This window comes from Nelusetta ayraudi, unplaced genomic scaffold, assembly GCF_046127955.1.
Source record: "Nelusetta ayraudi isolate G7.1 ecotype Tasmania unplaced genomic scaffold, CSIRO-AGI_Nayr_v1 ptg000033l, whole genome shotgun sequence".
Classification (NCBI taxonomy): Eukaryota; Metazoa; Chordata; class Actinopteri; order Tetraodontiformes; family Monacanthidae; genus Nelusetta; species Nelusetta ayraudi.
In genome coordinates, this window is record NW_027466083.1 from 8,205,001 (window position 1) to 8,226,329 (window position 21,329).

Genomic DNA, 21,329 nt, shown 5'->3' on the forward strand with positions numbered 1-21,329 from the left:
TTATCTGGTAACAGGACAATGAGGGTACTGCATAAAGTGTGTACGTGTGTGAGTGTGTGAGTGTGTGTGTAAAGCTACGGACCGTGTGTGTGGTTCTCTACAGGAGACAGTCGAGCACCGTATCTCACAGAGTTGATGGTTATTATGGGATTTATGGTTGCTGCTTCCTGTGTCTGAGGCGAAGCAGTGAAAAGTGGCGTGAGGTGCGGGAACTAAGGCGTGTCATGTGCGTGAGCTCGTTACAGCCACGCTCCGCAAGTTACATCCAACATTTAAAAAAAACAAAGAAAACAAAACAAAAAAATTAATTTTAAAAAAAAACTTTATTTTTCAGATTTTTATTTGTTAAATTTTTCGGTGCCTGTTGTTGTTGTTGTTGTTGTTGCTGTTATTGTTGTTGTTGTTGTTGTGTGGGGCGTGCGATCAGGTTTCAGTGATGTGACCCCGCCCCCAACCCAACCTAACCACACCCTCCTTTCCTCTCGAACCCCCTCCCCCGCAAAACGACTCCCACGGACTTCACGCTTTGCTCTCGTTGCCGTTCATCTGCGGCGCCTCGCTGGGGACGGTCTTCACCTCCACGTCGCCGCTCGGCGCCTCCTTGGCCTCCGCCGCGGTGCCGTCCTCCTTCACCGCCTTGCCGCTGAGCACCCAGAGGAAGGGAGGGAGAGAAGGGGAGCGTCCGTTAACAATCGCCGCCGAGTAAACGCTGCCCTTTTGTGTGCGTGTCGTTTTTCAAAGAATAATCGCAAGGAAAAAAAGAAAGAGAGAAAGAAAGAAAGAGGGGAAAATGATTCGGGGAGGCAAAGCGAGCGAGCGAGCAAGCGAGGCGGCGTGGAACACATGCCAGACGCTTTGAGGGAATTTGTTTTCTCTCTGTCCTGGAACTGAATGCATTTCACACATAATGGGATCACGGCTCGCTATCCGAGCCAGACATCAAGTTAAGAGCACATGGATGTCACAGATATTTCCCAGGAACAATGAGGCGGCGCTGGGCGGGACGTTACAGTAGGGGGGAGGGAGGTGGGGGAGGAGGGGGGGGGGGTTGTGTGTCTGAGTGCACAACCTACGACACACAATAGGATTACACACAGACGCGCACACAATGCTCCAGACAAAGCTTTTTTTTTTCTGTCGGAGGCGACACTTGTTGAGAATGGTTTTCACACACCGGCCCTCGGCCGCCTCCCTCTCCACTTCCTGTTACCAGACGTGGCCGACGGACGGTTTCACGTCATGAGGTTGTCATCACTTTGCACGTCGTCTTTCTCTCTCACTCGCTGGTGTTCACACGGCAAACGAGCTTCTTAATCCGCAGCCTCCGAAAAAACGTTTTCACCGCGTACGCCGTCCTTCAACGTGTCCGAGACCTGCGAGAGAGCCGAGGACGATGGGAACACTCAGCCTGAGGGCGACTGAGGTTCTCGCTCGTCTCGTCTCTGCTTCGCTGTAGAAACTCACAGTAACAACACTTTTGCCTGGGAACGCGCGAGCACGTTCTCGCGGAGCGACAAAGCGAACGCTGGACTCCTGACCCATCGAAATGTTGTCGGACGGTCGATGACGTCACATGAAAACGTCGGCGATGTTCCGTCCCTCTGCAGACGTGGCGCCAGTCGACGGAGCGCTCCTTCAAATCGGCCGACGGACATTCTGAAGTACTGGCGGAACCTTTTTTTAATCCAACCGTGGGGAGGAAATCATCCGTTGAGGACGTAGTCGACTCCGTTGTTTCTCCTTCAGTGCCCCAAACCCGACTCACTTAGCGAACTTTATACGCATATTTCACGTCGCACTTGGCGTCTGCAGAAAAAAAATTGTCAACGATGGCCCTGGCGGCCAGCGACAGCTTTTCCCAAGTCTTCTTCGAGTCCAAGTTGGTGCCTCCCAAATGGGTTCCTGCCGCCAGGAACTTCAGCACATCCTCCTCCTTCATTTGAAGGACATCTTGACCTCCGGACATCGTGACCACTTTCCCGGACTTTTTGGGTTTTAAGCAGGAGGTGTCAGGAAAGTTACCTTTGACAGCTTCTGGTAAATCATCGTGCGTTAAAAGGCTCACATCAGCCCCCTAGAGGCAGAGATAACAACTACACCCCAAAAACACAACACTGGGTATTTGAGCAGCAGAGTGACGTTCGCGCCTTGTTGTGCAGCTGTTTTCGGAGACGTCTTTCGGCCTGAGCGGAGATCTCTGAAGGTACGTTTCTCAAAAAAACAGTCTCCCGGTGGCGGCGGGACATCACTCAGAGCCGCAATAAAACTGACACGTTGCCTGACGCGAGTTTTCTTTCCCTCCAAACGCGGTCACATCAATCAGTCGGAGCGGCGAGAGAGTCGCTGCCGTCGGACTGATGAAGAAAAATCCCCTCCGGGCTCCTGTTTGCTAAGCAGCTCTCCGCCGTCGCACTTCATCATCAGTGACATCTTGTGGCCATCCGAGTGAGTGCAGCAGCAATCTGCCATTCGTCTTCTGTGGCGGCGGCGGCTGCTTTACCCATGATCCTCGGGGGTTGCTGCCGCCCGGCCCGCCTTCCAAACGAGCGAGTGGAAGGAGAGGAAGAAGACAAATAACGCAGCTCAACGTGAAACAACTTTCCTCAAGATTTAAAATCCCCTTCACAGCCGCAAACGGCTGAAGGGGACACATTAAAAAAAAGCTGGAGGTTGTTTGTTTTTCTTTCTGTGCGAGCAGAATTCAATTGACTGTGAGAATTCTCCAGTAGCAAGACTGGCTTTATTTTTCTGCAAACAGGAGACGCCAGAATGGGACGCAGAAACTTCTGGATCTTCAGCAACTGCGGCTTATTTGTTGGCTACAGACTGGAAACACACACACATAAATCTGACCGGGATTCCGATTCGGTTTCAGACTCAGAATCAAACGTCAGCGGTCGCCAGCGGTCGAAGGCAAAACGGCTGCGATGCGCATTTGGAGTTGCCAGTCGGCTCCACGTGCACGAGTTACTCTGTGGGAGCGGCCGGGAAAAAAACCCAAACCCGTGACCTTTACGCTGACCCCCCCCCGGGCCCCCCCCGCTGCAGCAGCGGCACTACGCAAGTCTGATGGGAAAACACACAGCAAACATTCCCACAATGTACAACAACAACAGCGTGGCAGAAATCAGAGCGGAGGTCACGCTGCTGCAGCACCTCCGCCTGCAGGGAGCGAGCAGCGCGTCCTCGGCAGCGGAGACGCAGCGAGCTGTGATAATGAGGCCGCCAAGTGCTCTTCAAACCACCGACTGCCCCGAAAACACAAACAATACTTTTCAGAAGCGATCAGGCACCTCAGTCAAAGATCCACGGCGGCGGCGGCGGCGCTCGCAAAGCCGGGATGAAAGTCGGCGGCGGCTGACTGGCACCTTTTTGATGTTATTTTTAGCCTTTGCAGCTCTCGGCAGACGCCAAGCATCATAACACACAACCAAGGCGGAGGAGGAAGAGGAGGAGGAGGAGGAGGAGGAGGAGGAGGTGAAGAAGTTTGTTTTTGTTTTCTCCTCGCCTCCTTCTTCCAAAAACGGAACTTTTACGAGCGTTTGAAAAGCGAGAGTTTCTCTTTGGGTTGCACTTCTTCACACGCCTGCATGCAGCTACAAACTGTTCCCCGCCGGGCCATGCCTCGGACCGTGGAGGTGGAGATGTGAGAGCGAAACCTTTGGGAGGAGCAGCGGGAGAAGCTGTTTTTTGGGCAGGTGAGTTGGTGGGGGATGTGACTCATGGGAAAGACACCAGAAAGACAGCAGCAGTAAAGGAAGTAACTGAAGTTATTTAAACGTATTAAAAATTATAATTATTAATTATTTCAATTTTTAAAAAAATCCATTTCCAACTTCGCTCAGCACCAGGCGGTGGTTTTCAGATTTCAGATCACATTTTCAAAAGGAAAATATTTCCTTTCTGAACAACACATCAAAACGACCTTGGGGGTGGAGGTTCCTTTCAGAACGGAGGTCATGTTTGGGGATGGAATGTTACCGGACGGGATGGAGAGTGAATTAATCAAGGCCCAGTGCGTAAGATTTACCGGCTTCTAGTGGCAAAACCGGGTACTACAAAGAAATTCATTCGACAGGCCGGATGTGTTTTGGTTTTGCGCCGACAGATCCTGGGAAATCTTACGCACTGGCCCTTTAAGGGATGAGGACGTGACCGTGTTCATACTCATTTTGGGCTGTGGGTGTGTCCGGGGCGGCGCCTTCGACCGGCAACTGGGGGCTCTGGGTGCCGGGCTGATTCTGCTGCGGTTGCTCGGCACTATCTGAGGGCGTGGCCAGAGGCTCGCGGGCCGTCTGGTCGGACGACGGCGCGACTTTAGGCGCGTCGCTCAGGTCGACCAGGGGGCCGACGTCCGGTTGGCCGCTGCTAGCTACGGCAGTTAGCGTGGTGCTGTCGCTAGCAGGGCTGCTCTGTGCTGCGGAGTTAGAAGTGTCGGCAGGAGGGAGCAGGTTCGCCGGCTGAGAGGCTGAGTCGGCGCCGGCCGGCCTGTTTGGTCAGGGAGGAGCAGGAAAAAGTGAGGGGGCAGGAGGTGGACAGAGTGGGGGAGTGAACGAGAGAAGACAGAGGGTGCAGGAAAGAGAGAGAAAAAAACGAGTGCACTGCTGTGAAAATCTAGGAAATTAAAGTGGTAGCAGTAGCGATATGTGAGAAGGGGCTAACAACACACAACAGCAACAAAAAAAAAAGTAGAACGATAAAACTGAAGGAAGGAGCTGTAGCGATAGCATGCTAAAGCGGTTCTCAGGATACACAAAGGCAGGTTTCCACTCCCGAACAGAGGATCCAATACTGAGAACTTGTTTTATAGGTAACACAGCTGCTAAATGAATGACAAAATAAGTCTGTGACGCCCCCTGGTGAAAACCCCAAACTCTTTTTTTTTTGTGTATCATTTACATTGATCTGTTAGTATGAGGGGTAGGCAAAGGGTTAGCATCTGTCCTGGTTCTGTACTCACTCAGGCTCTGTAAGAGGCGTGGTCTCGTTGGGTTCAGTGGGACCGCCTCCTTGGTTGGGGGTGTTTCCCTCCTCCGTTCTCACCTCAACAATCGGCTCCTTGGACTCGTCTTTCCTGTTTGGCGAGGGTGTGAGCAACTGTTAGCGAGCTAACAAGCTAACTATCATTGTGGCTAGCATGCCAAAATTAGATTCAAGTGTTTGTTGGGCCAAAGTGGCTCGAAAAAAAAAACCAAACACCAGAGGAGTCCTTTAAACTTTCAAAGGCGCTCCAACATCGAGCCCCTCCAGCTCCACCCACCTGCAGGTTCCCCTAGGGGGCGCTTGTCGGCTGTCACCGCCGTGCCCTCTGTTCCTCCCCCCCCCCACATCACACGCCTTCAAAGTCGCACTCTAGGGTGGGAGCAACAGTGACGGCGCTAAATATCTCGCAACATGTTACACGCCCCAGTCAGAGATAAACGTGTTTCATGCTAATGCTTCGCTTGAAATATTCATTTGTCGGGGCTCTTTGTTGTGAGGCTGGCAGTGAGGCAGCGTGCGGAGAGGGGGGCGGGGGGGGCAAAACGCTGAGAGTTACTTGAATGCATGTTTTGTTGATGAAAGAGGAGCTCGTTTGAAATTCAACATATTGGTTTTCTGCTGCACGCACGCACGCACGCACGCACGCACGCACGCACGCACGCACGCACGCACGCACGCACGCACATACACAATAACTGTTTTCAATGCTTTGGATCTCGTCCTTCAAAAATACACTTCCAAGAACTGAAATTTAAAGGGCCAGTTTTGGAATATTTACTTCGGCTTTTGTGTTTTTTCGAAGGGCAAACTGGATTGCTTTGGGGGAAAAAAAAAATTAAATTCCGATTAGCCTGTTGTTTTAAAAACTACAAAAACAAAATAGCTCTTTCCGGTAGCGTTAGCATTTCTCCCGGTCAGACGAGACACTTGTGCAGCAAAAACAGAAAGTTTTCAGAAAGATTTCTCCTGAATGAAGAACCGGGACGTCTTACGTGAACTCGGCCTTGCCCTCCTCCATGTCCTTGGCCTTGGCGCCGGGTCCCGCCTTCCCGCAGAAGTTCACGGCGATGCACATGAGGAGGCCGCACTTGTTGAGGAAGTAGCAGGTGACGTCCACGCCCACCAGCAGCAGGAAGAAGACCACGATGAGGATGCCCACGATGGCGCCCGTCCCCAGGCCGGAGCCGCTGGCGGCGGCGCCTGGAGAGGGGAGGAGAGGCCGCGGGACAACGCGCGAGAGCGACGTGGGCCAAAAGGGGGGAGGGGGTGGGGGGGGTGGGGGAGCGGGCGAGGAGCAGGAGGGAAGTTAGAGGGAGGAAGAAGGGGGGGAGAGGAGAGATAATGAGGGTCGGAGCCAAGTCCTTCTGGAATGAAACAGTAGTGAAGGTGTTCTCTCACACACACACACACACACACACACACACACACACACACACACACACACACACACACACACACTGCATGGATACACAAGACATGTAGGGGGCGGGTCATATTATAAAGCGCTATCTGAAGAGCTATATGAGCCCTACTGCCTGAGTCTGGAGAATGACCCAGTGACAACTCCTGGAAAGATTCCACTTTTAATTTTTATTATTTTTATTCATCTCACTTTCCATTCCAAACTCTTACTTTTTGTATTTTTTATTATTATTCGGAATTCATATTATTGTCTGGTATTTTTTTTTTTTTTTGCGAAGTAACCAGGAGGTTACTCAAGGTCATCCGAGCAGCTCCTGACTGCAAACATTTGCAAAGTGGTGGGAAATTTATTTCTTTGAAGTTTTCCGGTCCAAAGTGAACATTCAAGTGATTTCCTGTCTCCCAAAACAAACGCTGATGTAGTTTTCCTCTCTCTCTCTCTCTCTCCTCTCTCTCTCTCTCTCCCTCTCCTCTCCTCTCCTCTCCTCTCTCTCCTCTCTCTCTCCTCTCTCTCTCTCTCCCTCTCCTCTCCTCTCCTCTCCTCTCCTCTCTCTCCTCTCTCTCTCCTCTCTCTCTCTCTCTCTCTCTCCCTCTCCTCTCCTCTCCTCTCCTCTCCTCTCTCTCCTCTCTCTCTCCTCTCTCTCTCTCTCCCTCTCCTCTCCTCTCCTCTCTCTCCTCTCTCTCTCCTCTCTCTCTATCTCTCTCTCAGGAGGATAAAGAACGCCGTCCGACCCAACCCCCAGACACCTTGAGCCTCTGTCCCGTGAACTCCCACACAGCGCCCTCTACTGGCAGCATGAGGATCTGGGAGTGGTGGCGGTGGCTGTGATGAGGGCGTCCGTCACTTCCTATCAGACACACCTGGCTGGGTTCCCGCCGCGGCGCCGCTGCACGACTGGCATTAAACATTTGTTTCTCCTGCCGACCCGTTCCTTCATTTGCATTTTAACAGGGGCGATACATCACGTGGAGCCTTTTATAAAGGCCGCCGGCGTTTCGCTGTTTTGTTGATTTCCCCCCCCCCTCCTACCTTCTTTCCTTCCTTCTCTTACCTTCCCCATGTTGCTCTAACTGACACAGAAAACCACAAATAGACAGGCAGGCAGGTGTGTCAGGAGTAGGGATGGGCGATATGGACTAAAACTTTTATCAGGATCATTTCTGGCATTTATTGCCATAACGATAAAAGTGAGGATTAAAAAATATAAAACAATTCAACCCCATCTTTTGGGATTTTTTCGAAACCGCACTCGAAAAAAAAAACGCGTTTACACGAAGCCGTATTTAAAAAAAAAAAAGAATAATAATAATAATAATAAAAAAACAAACATCCAGTTTACACGGACACGCGGCTGGAAACGATGTAGTACCTATGCCCGGCCTGGTGTGGCGCAGCAAGCTTACTCCCTGAAAGCGGAAGAAGAAGAAGAAGAAGAAGAAGAAGAAGAATGCCTGAAGTGCGCTGTGTTTAAAGAAGCAGTAGCTCGCTAGAAACAGGTGCCACGGAGAACAGAGAGAAAGATCGCTCGTGAAAAGACGGTGTGGATAAACGACAGAGTTCAACGTCTGCTTCGAGTTCCTTTAGAACACAAAGCCTGAAAAGAGTCGTGCCAGTAAAAGTTTGCTCACATTTTTGCGCATCCTGCCTCAACGTCCCGGTCCGCCGACCCAAAAGAAAATAAATAAAAAGTAAAACGGGATGTTTGCAAATCGTTTACGTGGTGTTTATTTCCACTTTGCACGCAATCCACGATTAGGGTTGTTCTCTTTTTTCACCACCTGTCCCGGGAAAAATGAAATCGCTCCCGGGACACAATTTGTCCCGTTTCTTTTAGGGAAAATGACAACACCTCCTTAGCCCCGCGCTTGTTATCGTGCGACACATGGGCTGCCCGGCTGCCGGCAGCAAGTGCGTTGCGCACGTAATTACGTCATCAACATCGTTAGTACGGCGAGATGACGTATTCTTACCGCGGTGAATTTTATGACGATATATCGCCCATCCCCGAGTCAGGAGCAGTGCAGGGCCGCTTCCCCAGCTGACGGCAGACTAAAATCAGCAACTGGTCACTGGCCTTCATTAAAACGCAGGTTTAATGCGTGATCACGAGGATTTAGGTTGCCACGGCGGCTGAAGAAGGCGGCGAACCATCCATCACTGGCCGGCCGCGGTGACGCCGGTTTTTACGAGGAATCGATGGGCAGGAAATGACAGAATAGCGACTCCATCCTGCCTCTAATTAACAGCAGGAACTGAGATCAATCCGGAGGTGGAGGCAGCGTCCTTACGAGGAAACTATTCAAAGACCTCACGGTTCTTTCATATTTATTTTTCTCCCACTGTGTGCATCAAAAACCTTCGGGCCAAGGATCGAGTCTTGCGGTGCCCCCGACTCGGAACAACATCCACCTGCAGAGAAGCACCTCAACCCCAAGTCAGCCTGTAGTTTGAGTCCAAACTTAGATGGAACAATTTTTCGCGGCTGTTAAAAGAAAATCCATATTTCACCCACTTAAATACATAACAGGGAAAATTTGATAATGTGCAAAAATGTCACACATTGTTCGAAAACACATTATTCCAAATAGGCATTTAGAAATCAATAACCGCAGAGCCATATATTTTCATTTAAGTTCTTAAACCAATCAGCTATAAGACACATCAAACTCAACTCAAAATCTTCATGACAGAGCTTTGTCATGATCCAGAATTATTGGATTCCCGCCCTCAATTATCATAATTACCCCACACACCTTCTCCATCTACCCAGGGAGGTTGATTTCTGTGACTGTGGCAGCTCTGCCACAGTGAGGCGCTGTGCTGCCATCAAAACAACATCAGCCTGGAGTTGTGTTTCTCCTCCTTCAGTGGCGGGAAGCAGCAGCGACGCTACAGCCCAGCGCCTCCAACCACTGATTAGGATCTCTGGGATGTCTTCACAGGAAGGTGTGTGTGTGTGTGTGCGCGCGCGCACTGCATGTGTGCACTTTTTTGTTAACCGTTCCAAATCAAGATTTCAGGGAGGATCCGGTCGGAAAAGAAAAGAAACAAACTGCTAACTCTAATTTGTCGGGTGAAATTGGAAAAGAAAAGTTGATACATAATGAAAATGACTTTTTTTTTTTCTTCTCTCCAGCGTGGATTAAATTGCTATCTGGAGATGATCTCCTGATTGTTTCCTACCTGCGGGCTAAAAAGAAATAAAACCCTTTAATCAGAATTAATCCTCCATCTGATCGGAGAACAAAAACAACATATTGTCCTCCGCCGCGAAAACCCCCGCTGGCTCGTGGAAAATAACAATTAAGGAGATTAAAAGACGAGATAAACCCTCGGAGGACCTCTGATTATGGAGCAAAACAACTCGTCTGAGGTCTCCCTCCAAAACGCCTGTCGGGATATGAAGTGATTCTATTAATGGGAAGCGGCAGGCGGCAGAGACGTGCGTTTTTGGAAAAAAGAGGGCAGGGAAATTGAATGGACGGCTGTGAGGCCAGTCAGATCTTTCCGCGACCAGCGTCAGGTTCCTCAGTTTGCCCGTGTTTCTCTTCTAGTGGTTCTTTACCCCCCCCCCCCCGAGTTCGTCCCTCCCCCAAACAAATCAAATCTATCAAATCGGTCGGCCAACCGCATTAGCAGAGTCTTAAAAATTTCTCAGGCCCTTCATCATCCTCTTCAGCACTCCTATCCCTACGTCATGGTGCTCGCTGATGAACAGCAGGAGGCGCCGACAAGCGACAGCTCGAGGGCCGCCGCTCCCGTTATTGCCTGCGACAGCATTTAGTTGAGATTAAACAGCCGTGCCAGAGGTAATAAAGCGGAGGAGTTTTATTTTTATATGGCGGCACAGGAAGGGAACAGCGTCCATATGGCTGATGTTTTTTTTTTTCTTTTCTTCTTTCTTGGAAGCGAGAAAATACCATCGGGACACTAACAGAATTTACATTTCCTCCCCCTGCTGGTCGGGGTTTAAATCTTCTTCCCCGAGTTTCTGCGTCGGCATTTGTCTCCAGTGACGTTTGGGCAGGTTCGTCAATCTGACTCGGCAGGCTCGGACGGACTCTTCGTCTTCGCCATCCCAAGGTTGTGGAAAGGGGGGCGGAGCCGAAACCTCCCCTTTCTAGTGAGAAGATGGGTTTGTGCCCAGTGGATGGGTCTCAAGTCGCCTCCCGCCGCAACTTCTCTCGGGCTTCTGTCGCAAAACTTGCGTGGAAAATGTTGAGTCAATCTGAACGTTTCGCTTTTTGTTGTTGTTGTTGTTGTTGTTGTTGTTGTTGCTGCTCATCGCTAAGCGCGTAAGCGCCTTTAACACTAAAGCACTTTTTAAATGAGAGCTTTTCAAGGTGGATGTGCAGGTTGTCAGGCCTGTATCATCAGCTGAGTCTCTTGAAGATTGGCAGAAACATTCATGGCACAATTGGCATAACTGACTTTACGTAGCCTCATTATTCATCACTGTCGGAAACGTGGAATTTGCATTTATAAGCTCAGCTGATCTGCTGGGATTCTCTGGGCAATGCAATCCACAGCCTTGTGTGTGTGTGTGTGTGTGTGTGTGTGTGTGTGTGTGTGTGTGTGCGTGTGTGTGTTTGTGCGTGTGTGTGTGTTCAAAATGTGTCACAAATCCAAAAGCATGTTTGAGTCGCTGAAAACCATAAACTTCCTTGAAAGGAAAAAAAAAGGAACAACACAATTTATTTTCAACCCCTACAATGGTTACATGGAAACACACGAATATGTACTTACAAAAAATAAAATCAAATAAAGAAATAATAGAATCTCAGAGGAGGGGAAGAATAATCCCCATTTTTTTTTAGTTGCTTTTCTGGGTTTATCCAGACATTTCTCTACTTTCAAGGTAAAAAGGTGGTGGGCAGGTGGGAACATAAATCATAATCATCATCATTATCATAAAAAAACAAAACAGAGGAGCTTCTTTTAGTTTTGGTGACTTGGAGGTCGGTGTGAAAAAAAAGTATGTACACTTTGTGACAAAAAAAAAAAATGATTAGTTCATTCTTCCCCTTCTTCTTCTCTTTCTGTTGTTTGTTGTTTGACCCAACGTCCGTCACAGAGTAACTAAGATGAGCGACCGATCAGCTCTCTGTCTGTCTTCCCTCAGTTCAAACAGCGGGACAGAATTTCTAAAAAAAAAAAAACAAACAAAAAAAACAACGAAAAGAAAATAGGAGCGACGGAAAACGTAAAAAAAAAAAGAAAAAAAAAAGAGGCACAGCGTCTGTTAACACATTCATAATGCTCCAGCGGGAAGCTAACGCTAGCAAGCGGCTTGTCAGGCAGCGTTCACGGCGTTGACGCGGCGGAGGGCCGGAGCCACAGACCACCCAGGAAATTTCACGCATTTCTTCACCCGACAAATTAAAAAGACTTAAAAAAAAATAAAATAAAATTGCAATTTCTGGTTAGTGGGTTCTATTTTTTTCTCTCACTTTCGAAACAGACAATTATCCGTCTTCTCGCCGGCGCCCCCTTCAGAACGGTCACATTAAGGCATTATGAATGTGTTACTAAAACTACACAAAACAACGTTCCCGCATGAATCTGTTTTGTTTTACACGATGAAAAGAGCAAAGATGAGAACAGAAACAGAATCTGAAACCCTCCAAACTTTTCTCTCTCTTTTTTCTGATGATGTGAGACACTGAGCTGAGCACCCGGTCAGAACCACGGAACCAAAACATCTTCACTCTTCATCTTTTTTTTTTCTCTTTTTAACATTTTTTCTTTAGATATGTGTGTTTGTGTGCATGTGTGTGTGTATGTGTGTGTGTGTGTGTGTGTGTGTGTGTGTGTGTGGGTCAAAAGGCATAGAGAGCGAAGAAAAACAACCCCAAAAACAAAGCAAAAAAACCCCTGGCGAGTCTGGCGACGCCCACGAGGATGGTTTCCATTTTGTGGCTCAGACTCTCGTTTTTCTCCTCCAACCGACTGCATCAGTTTATGAGAGCCAGAGAGCCGTCAGTGTGGACAGCAGCAGAGCCGCCAGGCTGCACGTCAGGCCGCAGCAGCCCAGGGTGGCTGAGCACGGCCGAGCGACAACCCAAACCAAGCCACGACGACGACAACAACAACAACAACAACAACAACAACATAATAAAACAAAACAAACCACAACATCACAGGAGCAGACATTTTATTGTCCACATCCACAAAAGAAGACGTAGAAAAGAAAAAGAAAAAAAGGAGAGAAGAGGAAAATGAGAAGAAACACGAACACACACACACACACAAAGAGAGAGAGAGAGAGAGAGAGAGAGAGAGACAACGCCATGTGTCCACAGGTGTCCGGTGATGGAGGAGGGCGAGGAGGTGCAGAGACAGAAGGAGGACGCGCAGAGGGATGGAAGTGGGGGAGAGAAAAAAGGTGGGAGAGGAGAGGAGAGGAGAGAGGGAGTGGGGGAGGGGAAGAAAAGAGAAAAATAAGGTCAGAAACACGGAAATACAAGCCGGAAACAGATTCTGATCAACACACACAGAGCTCAGAGTCTCAGAGTAGAGTCCAGTGAATGAGCAAGAGGAGAAGAAGAGGTGGTGGGAGGAGGAGGAGGAGGAGGAGAAGTCGGCACGGCGGATAGCAGGCGGAGGAGGGGGAGGAGGTGGATGGGGCGGAGCCACAGAGACAACAGGTAGGCGGGTGCTGGGATTAGTGGCAAGGCTCTGATAAATGATGACCGGCAGCGTCAGCAAAATTGCCCTTTGTGACGTCTGTGATGTCACAAAGGGCTGATTTCATATGTCCAGACTGAACAGGATTGTGCTTAAAAGAGATTGATTGCCAAACCTTTTCTACCCCCCCCTCAGTTCTTCCTGAGGGGGGCGCGGGGGGGTCAGTTCCAAAACGGGTCGTTCAACAGTCGCTTTAAACCAAACCCCCAGAATCCAAGATGGCGGCCCATTCATTTCAGTGAAGTTGCTCAACCAGCGCAAATGCCAGGTCACAGTCGTCCTGTCAGCCATTTAAGAGGCGTTGATTTTTGTATTGCGGTCTATGGGAAAAAATGCTTTTTGGGCCCCATCTGATTTTTTTGCTGCAGTACCTCAAGTGGCCACTGGGGGAAGAAAATCAATGTGACGCCATTCTGCTAGTCCGGTGTCCAGTTCATATAATACATCCATGCTTTAAACCAGTCCACAGTTAGCGGCGGCTTGATGGAGGGATGAATGTGTGAGCTAGCGTTAGCAGCTTTAGCCTCCCACAACCTGCCACCTCCTGTTCAAGACTCCACACGTCTGCGTCGGCTTTCTGAGCAATGTCCTTCCAAAATAAAAGCACATACTGACTCTTTACCCTCAGAGTGAACCCCCCCCCCCCCCCTCCCCCGCCGCCGCACACAAGTGTACGTTGCGCCACCGCAGTGTATGGTGGAAAGAAATTCAGTAAATAAATAGAGAGAGCAGCTGTTTTAGGGCGAGATCGCCGGCAGAAGCAGCTGCAGGAAAACCTTCCTGAGACCTCGTGCAGCTGTTGCGGCTAAAAATAAAAGCCCCCCCCCCACCCTGCCCCACACCCCCGGAGGCGGAAAAAAAATCCACATACTTTGAAGCAAAGGAGGAAAAATAAAAATGAAAGAAAAAGGCACAGAATCCTTGAATGCTCAGCCTCAAAACATGCACACACACACACATACACACACACCCACACACACACAAACAGACTCAAATTAAGTAAAGTAATTGGGAGAATTTAAGAGGGCGCTGCTTTGGATGGAGTCCATGTAAACCTCGGCTGCGCTGCTATTCTGAAGGAGCCAAAACCTCCCACTGCTGCGCGACTGAGGCCCAGGAAAAACGCACACAAACACAAAAAAAGGAAAAACAACAGTTTCTTTTTTTCCCCCCCTCCCCCTTCACGGAGCCCGTTTAGCGCCTGCGGTGAAAGGAACGGGACAATATTAACCCAGTTTAACAAGAAAATGTGTCACTGCGCAAAAGGAGCGAGCTGCGTCGCCAGCAGCCTGCCGCAGCCGCCTGCACTGGGCCCGGCAAGACCGAGGAGTGGGAACAGACGGGGAAGTGGAGGAATCACAGGGAGGATTCCGGAGGGGAAAGAAGCTCATCTTTTTCTCTTTTTTATATATATATATATATATATATCTTTTTGGTCTGTTTGGATTGTTGAGCGGTGAGAAAAAAAAGAACAAGACATTTCCCAAACTGTCAGAGTTTTTTTGTTTGTTTTTCACAGTGCTAAGTTGTGCTTTTGTCAATCACTCCTTATAGGTCCTGGATTTTGCAAAATTTCATTCCACCTCAATGACGGTGTCGCGCTCGCTTCTGGAAACCAGCCACCTGTGATGTCACAAAGGGCCGTGAGACCTCCCCAGCTGACTCCGCCTCTCTAAGACCACCTTCTTTTTGTCCCCTCCTGAACATGATAAAAGTCCAACAAGGCGTCAGTTTTGGCAGGAGGCTGCAAACAGAGGGCTAAGTATGCTTCTTTCAAAGGTTTTCTGAACCATCAATCAATCGCCAATGATTCCAATGACATGGAGCCTGCAGATCAGACTGCCCTCTGGTGGCTGTGATGAGATACTTGATGACATGAGACACTTTGTCAATGGCAGATCACAATGTCACTTTTGTGGTTTTTGCGTTTCTTTTCTCCGAAATGTTGTTTGAATTTTGAGATTGATGAGATTGTAAATTCAGGTTTGATCATTTTGAGCGTTGACCGCATCTGCTAGTAAGAAAATAATCTTAGTCTTGGCGTTAAATATTAGCTTTGACTCAGCGTTAGTATGTTAACAATGTGTTGTACTCACCCGTTTATTTGTTCCAATGTTTAGGTTTTTTTTCTGACTCGCATTAAATCATTAGGTTAGAAAACGGGCCAAAAGATGAAGAGCGCAAAACATATTTGGAGACGACAACGACGAAAGCACAGTTGGCGATGAGATGATGTTTTCATGGCGGCGAGGCGACGGGATGGAGGGTAGGGGGAGGAGGGGGCAGCCGTGGTGCACGTCATGTGACACACGACACCAGCGAGAGAGCAGAGGCCCACTGTGACCAATCGGGAACGGAAGCGTTTTGAATCAGAATGTGGTTCAAATACAGAATGTTTGGAAGAACACAGGACTTGAAGACTCCAGACGCCCCCGTCACTTTACCTCTCCTGTCACAGCCTGCAATGATGTCAGTCACCAGCTGCTGTGTATGTTGGTCAATGCCTATGTTGTGTATTCATCTTTCATGTCTTTATTCTTCTCTTCCAGTGTTTTATTTACGTTGAAAAGCACTCTGTACCTGTACTGTGAAGAGCGCTTTATCAATAAACTTACTTACTTAGTAGAAAACCCTTCACAGAGTGGACTAGTATGATCAATATGCAGTGCTTCAACTTTTAATGGGACTTCCCATTAGCACCACCTGGCTAACTAAAATAAAAATCCCTCAATCAAGCTAATGCTGCATGCAACTTGAGGCATATTTCTTTTGTTAGCAACATCAATTGTTTGGGAATGCATACAACTTCCCAGAGTGAACTACTGTGATGCTGACCCTGACTGGACCCTGGTCACAGTGGGGTGGGGTGGTGGGAGGGGCCTCTGCTGCTCTCTACGAGTGGGGGACGGTCAGGGCGGGGCTGAGTTGGAAAGGTGGGGTGTGTGGGGGGGGGGGTACCTGGCATGGTGCTGGGCTCTGTGGACGTCCTGAAGGAGAGCACGCCGGGGTCCGACTTGCCCTGCTGGTTCTCGGCCACCACGTGGACCTCGTACTCCGTGTCCCAGTCCAGGCCGCTCAGCACCACGTACTCGCTGTTGTGCGGGATGCGGATCTCCGGCTTCCAGTCGCTGCCGTGCTTCTGTGGGAGGAGGGGGTGGGGGGGAGGAGGCGGTTGAGAGTCTGACACTGAGTGAGGACGCTGTCCTTGTTGTTGATGCTGTCGTTGTTGTTGACGGGGGACATTTTGGGGCGGTCTGAGGACGGACTGGAACCACTGGTCCGCACTGCTGCCCTGTTATTGGCTGTTTTTTGCTTCCTGGTTTCCTGTTTCCTGCTTTCAGCGGCTTTAATCGGACAGTCGGGAGCTGCTCAATTCATCTGCCCTCTGAAAGGAAAAGCCTTCTCTGCTGCTCTTGAGCGTGATGACACGGTACACGCAGAGTGAGAGTGAAATGTGCAAAATGTAAACGCAAATCTCACTCTATTTTCCCAAAATCAGTGTTTTCCAACCGACGATTCACCGCAGTGGGAAAACAACTCAGGAGTTGCAGGCTGAGGACTAAATTCTCGCCTTCGCCGCAGACGCTGCTTCAGCATTGAAGAGAAAAACTCCTGAAAACATCCAACTCGTCCTCACACAGGAGGAGGAGCACAGCCAGGCGTCAGACTTTGCGCTTTCAAACTGCGAGACGCGAGGGAGAAGCGAGGAGGAGGAGATTGTCCTCCGCCGTCCAGTCGAACGGAGTCGTGATTCACCGACGCGTTCGCCACTGAGGCAGCAGCGGCTCATTCTGAGGCCGTCAGTCACAAACAAACACGACGGCGGCGACTGCGCTCGCCGTCTAACGGAACTCTGTACACACGAGCAAACCAAATAATCAGGTCGCATTCAATGCAGTTTCACGGATACGCAAACAGGTGTTCAGACCAATTGAAATAGTTGCTTCTGATTGCCTGTTTGTGTGGTGGATGAGAAAAATGGTGTGTAACAGGATTTCTTTTCTTTTAAACTCAAGGCCCCCCCCCCCCCCAAAAAAAAATGTTTGTGTGCGCATGTCTGTGCACGTGTGTGCGACTTGCAACAAGGCGGTGGCTGACTGTGCTCGAAGCCGCTGTACTCACAGCCTTGTATCGGACCAGGTAGTGCTTGATGGGGGAGCCGCCGTCGTCCTGCTTGATCCAGTTGACCTTGAAACTGTTCCCCCTGTTCTGGAACTTGGCCTCCAGCTTGGGAGCGCTGGGTTCCCCTGGACGGGAGGGAAGACCGAGACCGAGGGCCGAGATCAGCTGAGGTGAGGTCAAGCCAGAGGTGTCGGCGTCAACACTGAGCCGCTGATTTTATCGCCGTGCTCTAGCACTAGGGAGGATTTAAGTCACCCGACGAGGGGATAATCTATTTGTTTGCTTTCAGTTTTCTGGTGCGGCCCAGTGCTGCTGGCTCCGCACCAGTCTCCCAGGACTCATCCTGGCATTTATCTGCGCCGCCCCCTGAGACAGGCGAGAGCTGCAGCGGTGCGGCTGCGGGATAAAGTGTCTCCGGGCCTCCGCGGCGTCCTGCCTGCTGCCTTTAATAAATATGCAATGTCCCGCGGGAGGAAAATTGATGAGGTGCTTTAGTGTTTCAACACCAGGCCGGGCGGTGAGAGTGAGACCAAGGCTCATCCATTATGTACGTGTTGTTTGCAAACAGTTATCTCTGCTGATGTGAACATAAATAAATAAATAAACCGGTAACTCAAGTTACATTTTAAAAAAAATGAGAGAGAGAAAAAGCACTGAGGCACATTTGGATAAAGATTTCAGTGGAGGATGTTAGTGGTTAATCAAATGAATTCTTATTCCTGGGCTGAAAGTGATGCTAGGCTTCAACCAGAATGGTTTTTGTTAGTGACAGGGATGCAGTGGTTCAGCGTCATGGACCTCGACAAGGCGAACGCGTCCCTTCCTGCGAGGGCTCAGAAGGAGAAAAAGGTGTTTTTTTTTGGGGGGGGGCGAGGGTTTGAATAACAGGAGCAATTCCTCTGAAGCAGGCTGGAAAAAAAACATGCAGAGGAAACCTGACAAAAGGCAAGAAGCAAAGAAGGGGCGGGGCTGCAGGTGTAGCCCCGCCCACTGCAGGCAGGCAGACAGGCCCGCCCCTCCCACTCTTCTCCTCCAGCGAGCAGTGAGAGGGAAGCAGACAGGAATGAACAGGCGCCGTTAGGACACATGCTGAGCTTCAACGTCTTCACACGGTTTAATATTCTCTCAGAGTTCTCAGGTGGAGCGGCAGGAACCTGCTGGACGGTGTCACCTGGACACCTGGACACCTGGACACGTGACAGCGTGGGGCATGCAGGCATTTCTAACGAGACACAGACACATGCAGACGAGACACGTCCACCCTGAAAACAGCAGGAAGGAGCACACAGGAGACAGGAAGTCGACTTGCATGCTGCAGTGATGCTGCGACGCTCCAGCCACTAGCGGGGGAGGGGGATGGAGGGAGGAGGGAAAAACCAGAGATGTTAGATTGGCAGGTAAGACGCATGGCTAAAGGGGGCCTATAGGCGGCGCATGCAGAGCAAACCACAGGAAGCGGTGGTTAAAAAAAAAAAAAAAAAAGCTGCAAGAAAAAAAAGTTAGTTTTTTTTAAGGCAACTCAATGAGTTAGGAAAACAAAATAAAACATGAAAGTCTAGATTTTAATTTGAAATAACTTGTAGGTTTCTCTTGAATTGTCTTGATTGAATGATGGAATTAATTGAACCTACTTGAAATATGTTTGTGAATATTGGAAACCCATAAAGTCTTTCACAACAGCTCAACATGTTTAAAGCAGGTGTGTTTAAGTTATATTTACTAAAGCACTAAGAAATGAAAATATTTCTACTTTATTTTTGAACTTGTACTTCTGATTTTTGTCAACTTCAATAGAACTTCAATATGTTTCTATTTTCACAATATCAATATGATCATGATTCTGTTAAGTAAACGAAACAAAAAAAATAAACCAATAAACCAAAAAAACAAACAAACAAACTAAAATTACCTTCTGCTGGCCAGCGTGGACGACATCATCAGCACCATGCAAGAGCCACATGACACAGTCACATGATGAGCACGAACGAAAACACAGGAGAAGGGGTGGGGCCAGGGGGCGGAACAAGGAGGCAGGGAAACACACACACACACACAGGTCAACAAATGATGAGAACACGTCAAGACAAAAATGGTGAGAAACACAAATAAAAATAACGGGAAGAGACAAAGAACCAAACACAAAATAGAAGAACCGAGAGAAACAAACAAACACAAGAAACACTCAGTATAATAAAAACACATTGAAACGGAAGTGGCAGCGCTTGAAGCCGCTGCAGACTTCAAGTTTTGGTCACTGTACTTGTGACGTGTGGAATATATGCATGAGAAAATGACGTGAAATAATAGTTTGTCAATCAATTTGTGCAGAATTGACTCAGAATTCATGCGGGCGAGCCGCGGCTTTCCAAGCAGCAGGGATATTTTTGTGATTTTGCGTTCAGATTTGAGGCCGATGCCGGAAAGATTTGGGGCCGGGCGAAGATAAAGGACGTGGAAAGTTTGTCCGGTGACAGCGGGAGAAACTGTCAGTCTGCAGCGTGAGGAGGCCGCACGTGGCGACGCAGCGGAACTCAGCGTGAGCTGCTGAGACATCCGTCAGCAGGAGAAGCAGCAGGAGGACTGAAAGCACACACACACACACACACACACACACACACACACACACACACACACACACACACACACACACACACACACACACACGGCAGGAGCAGCATCTAGGAACACACCAGTCAGTCTAGATCAACGCTGCCTCTCGCTGTTAGAGACACACAACAGGCAGCAGACGATGAACTCGTGCAGCAATGACTCCGGCGGCTTGTGAACCCAACACGCAAATCCGTCCAGCAACTAACAAACGATGCACAGGTTGCTGAGAAAACCAACCAACTAAAGCATTTGAAACAATCTCTTGAAACAGTTTCCCCCCTCTGTACAGAGTGGGCAGAGTCTGCAGCGGTCTACTTCCTGGTGCGGCTGTTGTCGTGTTCTTGGTGCGATGAAGTTGTGACGTCGACGCTGGCGCAACGACAAACTTGCCTCGAAACGTTCCACCTATTTTATCAATTACGGTGTTGCCGTTGGTTTTTCTTGTCTCATCCACATAACAGTTCTGGAGTTTCACAGAGGGATGGAAAGAAGTCTATCACTTGTGTCGTAGGTTTGGAGAACTTTTGCACACTTTCAACAACTACCTCAGCATCTCCCGATTGGTCGCAACAGCTGTCCACTGATTGCATCTCTTCCGCTCCAACAAACTCTACAACTGTTACATGACAATGTGACCAGAGCCTCCGTCAAATGAGTCGTGGAAACAGTATTTTTTGGTGAACTACCCCTTTCAAAAAAAAAATAAAATAAAAAAATAAATTAAAAAAAAATCAAATATGTTGAACGGTGTCGCAGCAGCGATGAGTTACGAGTTCACACCATCACAGCAAACACTTCACACGGTTAGCATTTGGCTAACAATAATCCAGCGACTGTTAATACAGACTAGGTCAACGTTGGACTCATTCCAGTTGTTTTTATTGTTTTGGTGCAGCTCAGCAGACGTGACCTGAAGCACACGGCACACTTGCACGCTCGCAGATACTCACGAGGGGCCGCAGTAGTGGCGGAGGTGGTGGCGGTGGTGTGTGGCGCTGCGGTTGATGTAACTGGAAGGCGATGGTAGGGGGACACAGTGAGAGGAGGCCATGGCGGTGGGCGGAGTCACGTCTCTACAGCGTCTCTGTGATCAGCAGTTACCGCCAAACGTCCCGCTTTTTGCTCTCACAATTCATATGAAGCGTCGACACAAGCGCCACAGAATTTTTAGACATGAAGCGTCGCGTGACATAATAACTAGGCCATTGGAAGGGGGTGGGGTGGGGTGTGGTTGGGGGTTGGGGGGGGGCAGAGTGAGCAATGTTCAAAGTTTCTGTCTGGAGGAGAGTTAAAACTCGGCTCACACCTCAGGAGGTTCAGGCTCCAAACGCCAATCAAGCTGCATTGTAATGCTGAGTGGATATTCAATGAGTCATACAGCGATGCCGCCATTAGGGGGCAACCCTGCACCTTTTGCCCCTTTTCTTCTATTTATTTCAAGCCATTAAGATCAAACGCTCGGTTTCTATCTGAGGACTGCGACGAAAAAGACAAACAACTGCAA

The 21,329-nt window shown here is 49.2% G+C and overlaps 1 protein-coding gene across 6 annotated transcripts in view; it reads right to left on the bottom strand.

Moving 5' to 3' along the window:
* Positions 1-21,329, bottom strand: part of ncam1a (neural cell adhesion molecule 1a) — a 52,408-nt gene that overhangs the window by 489 nt on the left and 30,590 nt on the right. For 2 of the 6 annotated variants that reach the window (XM_076032141.1, XM_076032140.1), the window contains 6 exons: positions 17,216-17,340; positions 16,052-16,232; positions 5,976-6,183; positions 4,961-5,074; positions 4,168-4,488; positions 1-643 (listed from right to left, as the gene is read on the bottom strand). The exon at positions 1-643 is cut by the window's left edge and continues 489 nt beyond it. In XM_076032141.1, coding sequence (XP_075888256.1) covers positions 520-643; positions 4,168-4,488; positions 4,961-5,074; positions 5,976-6,183; positions 16,052-16,232; positions 17,216-17,340 — 1,073 coding nt within the window. In that variant the 3' untranslated portion in view covers positions 1-519. Of the gene's footprint in view, positions 644-4,167; positions 4,489-4,960; positions 5,075-5,975; positions 6,184-11,076; positions 12,446-16,051; positions 16,233-17,215; positions 17,341-21,329 lie in introns of those variants that run through there. The other 4 variants (XM_076032143.1, XM_076032142.1, XM_076032145.1 and 1 more) reach the window with 3 other exon arrangements.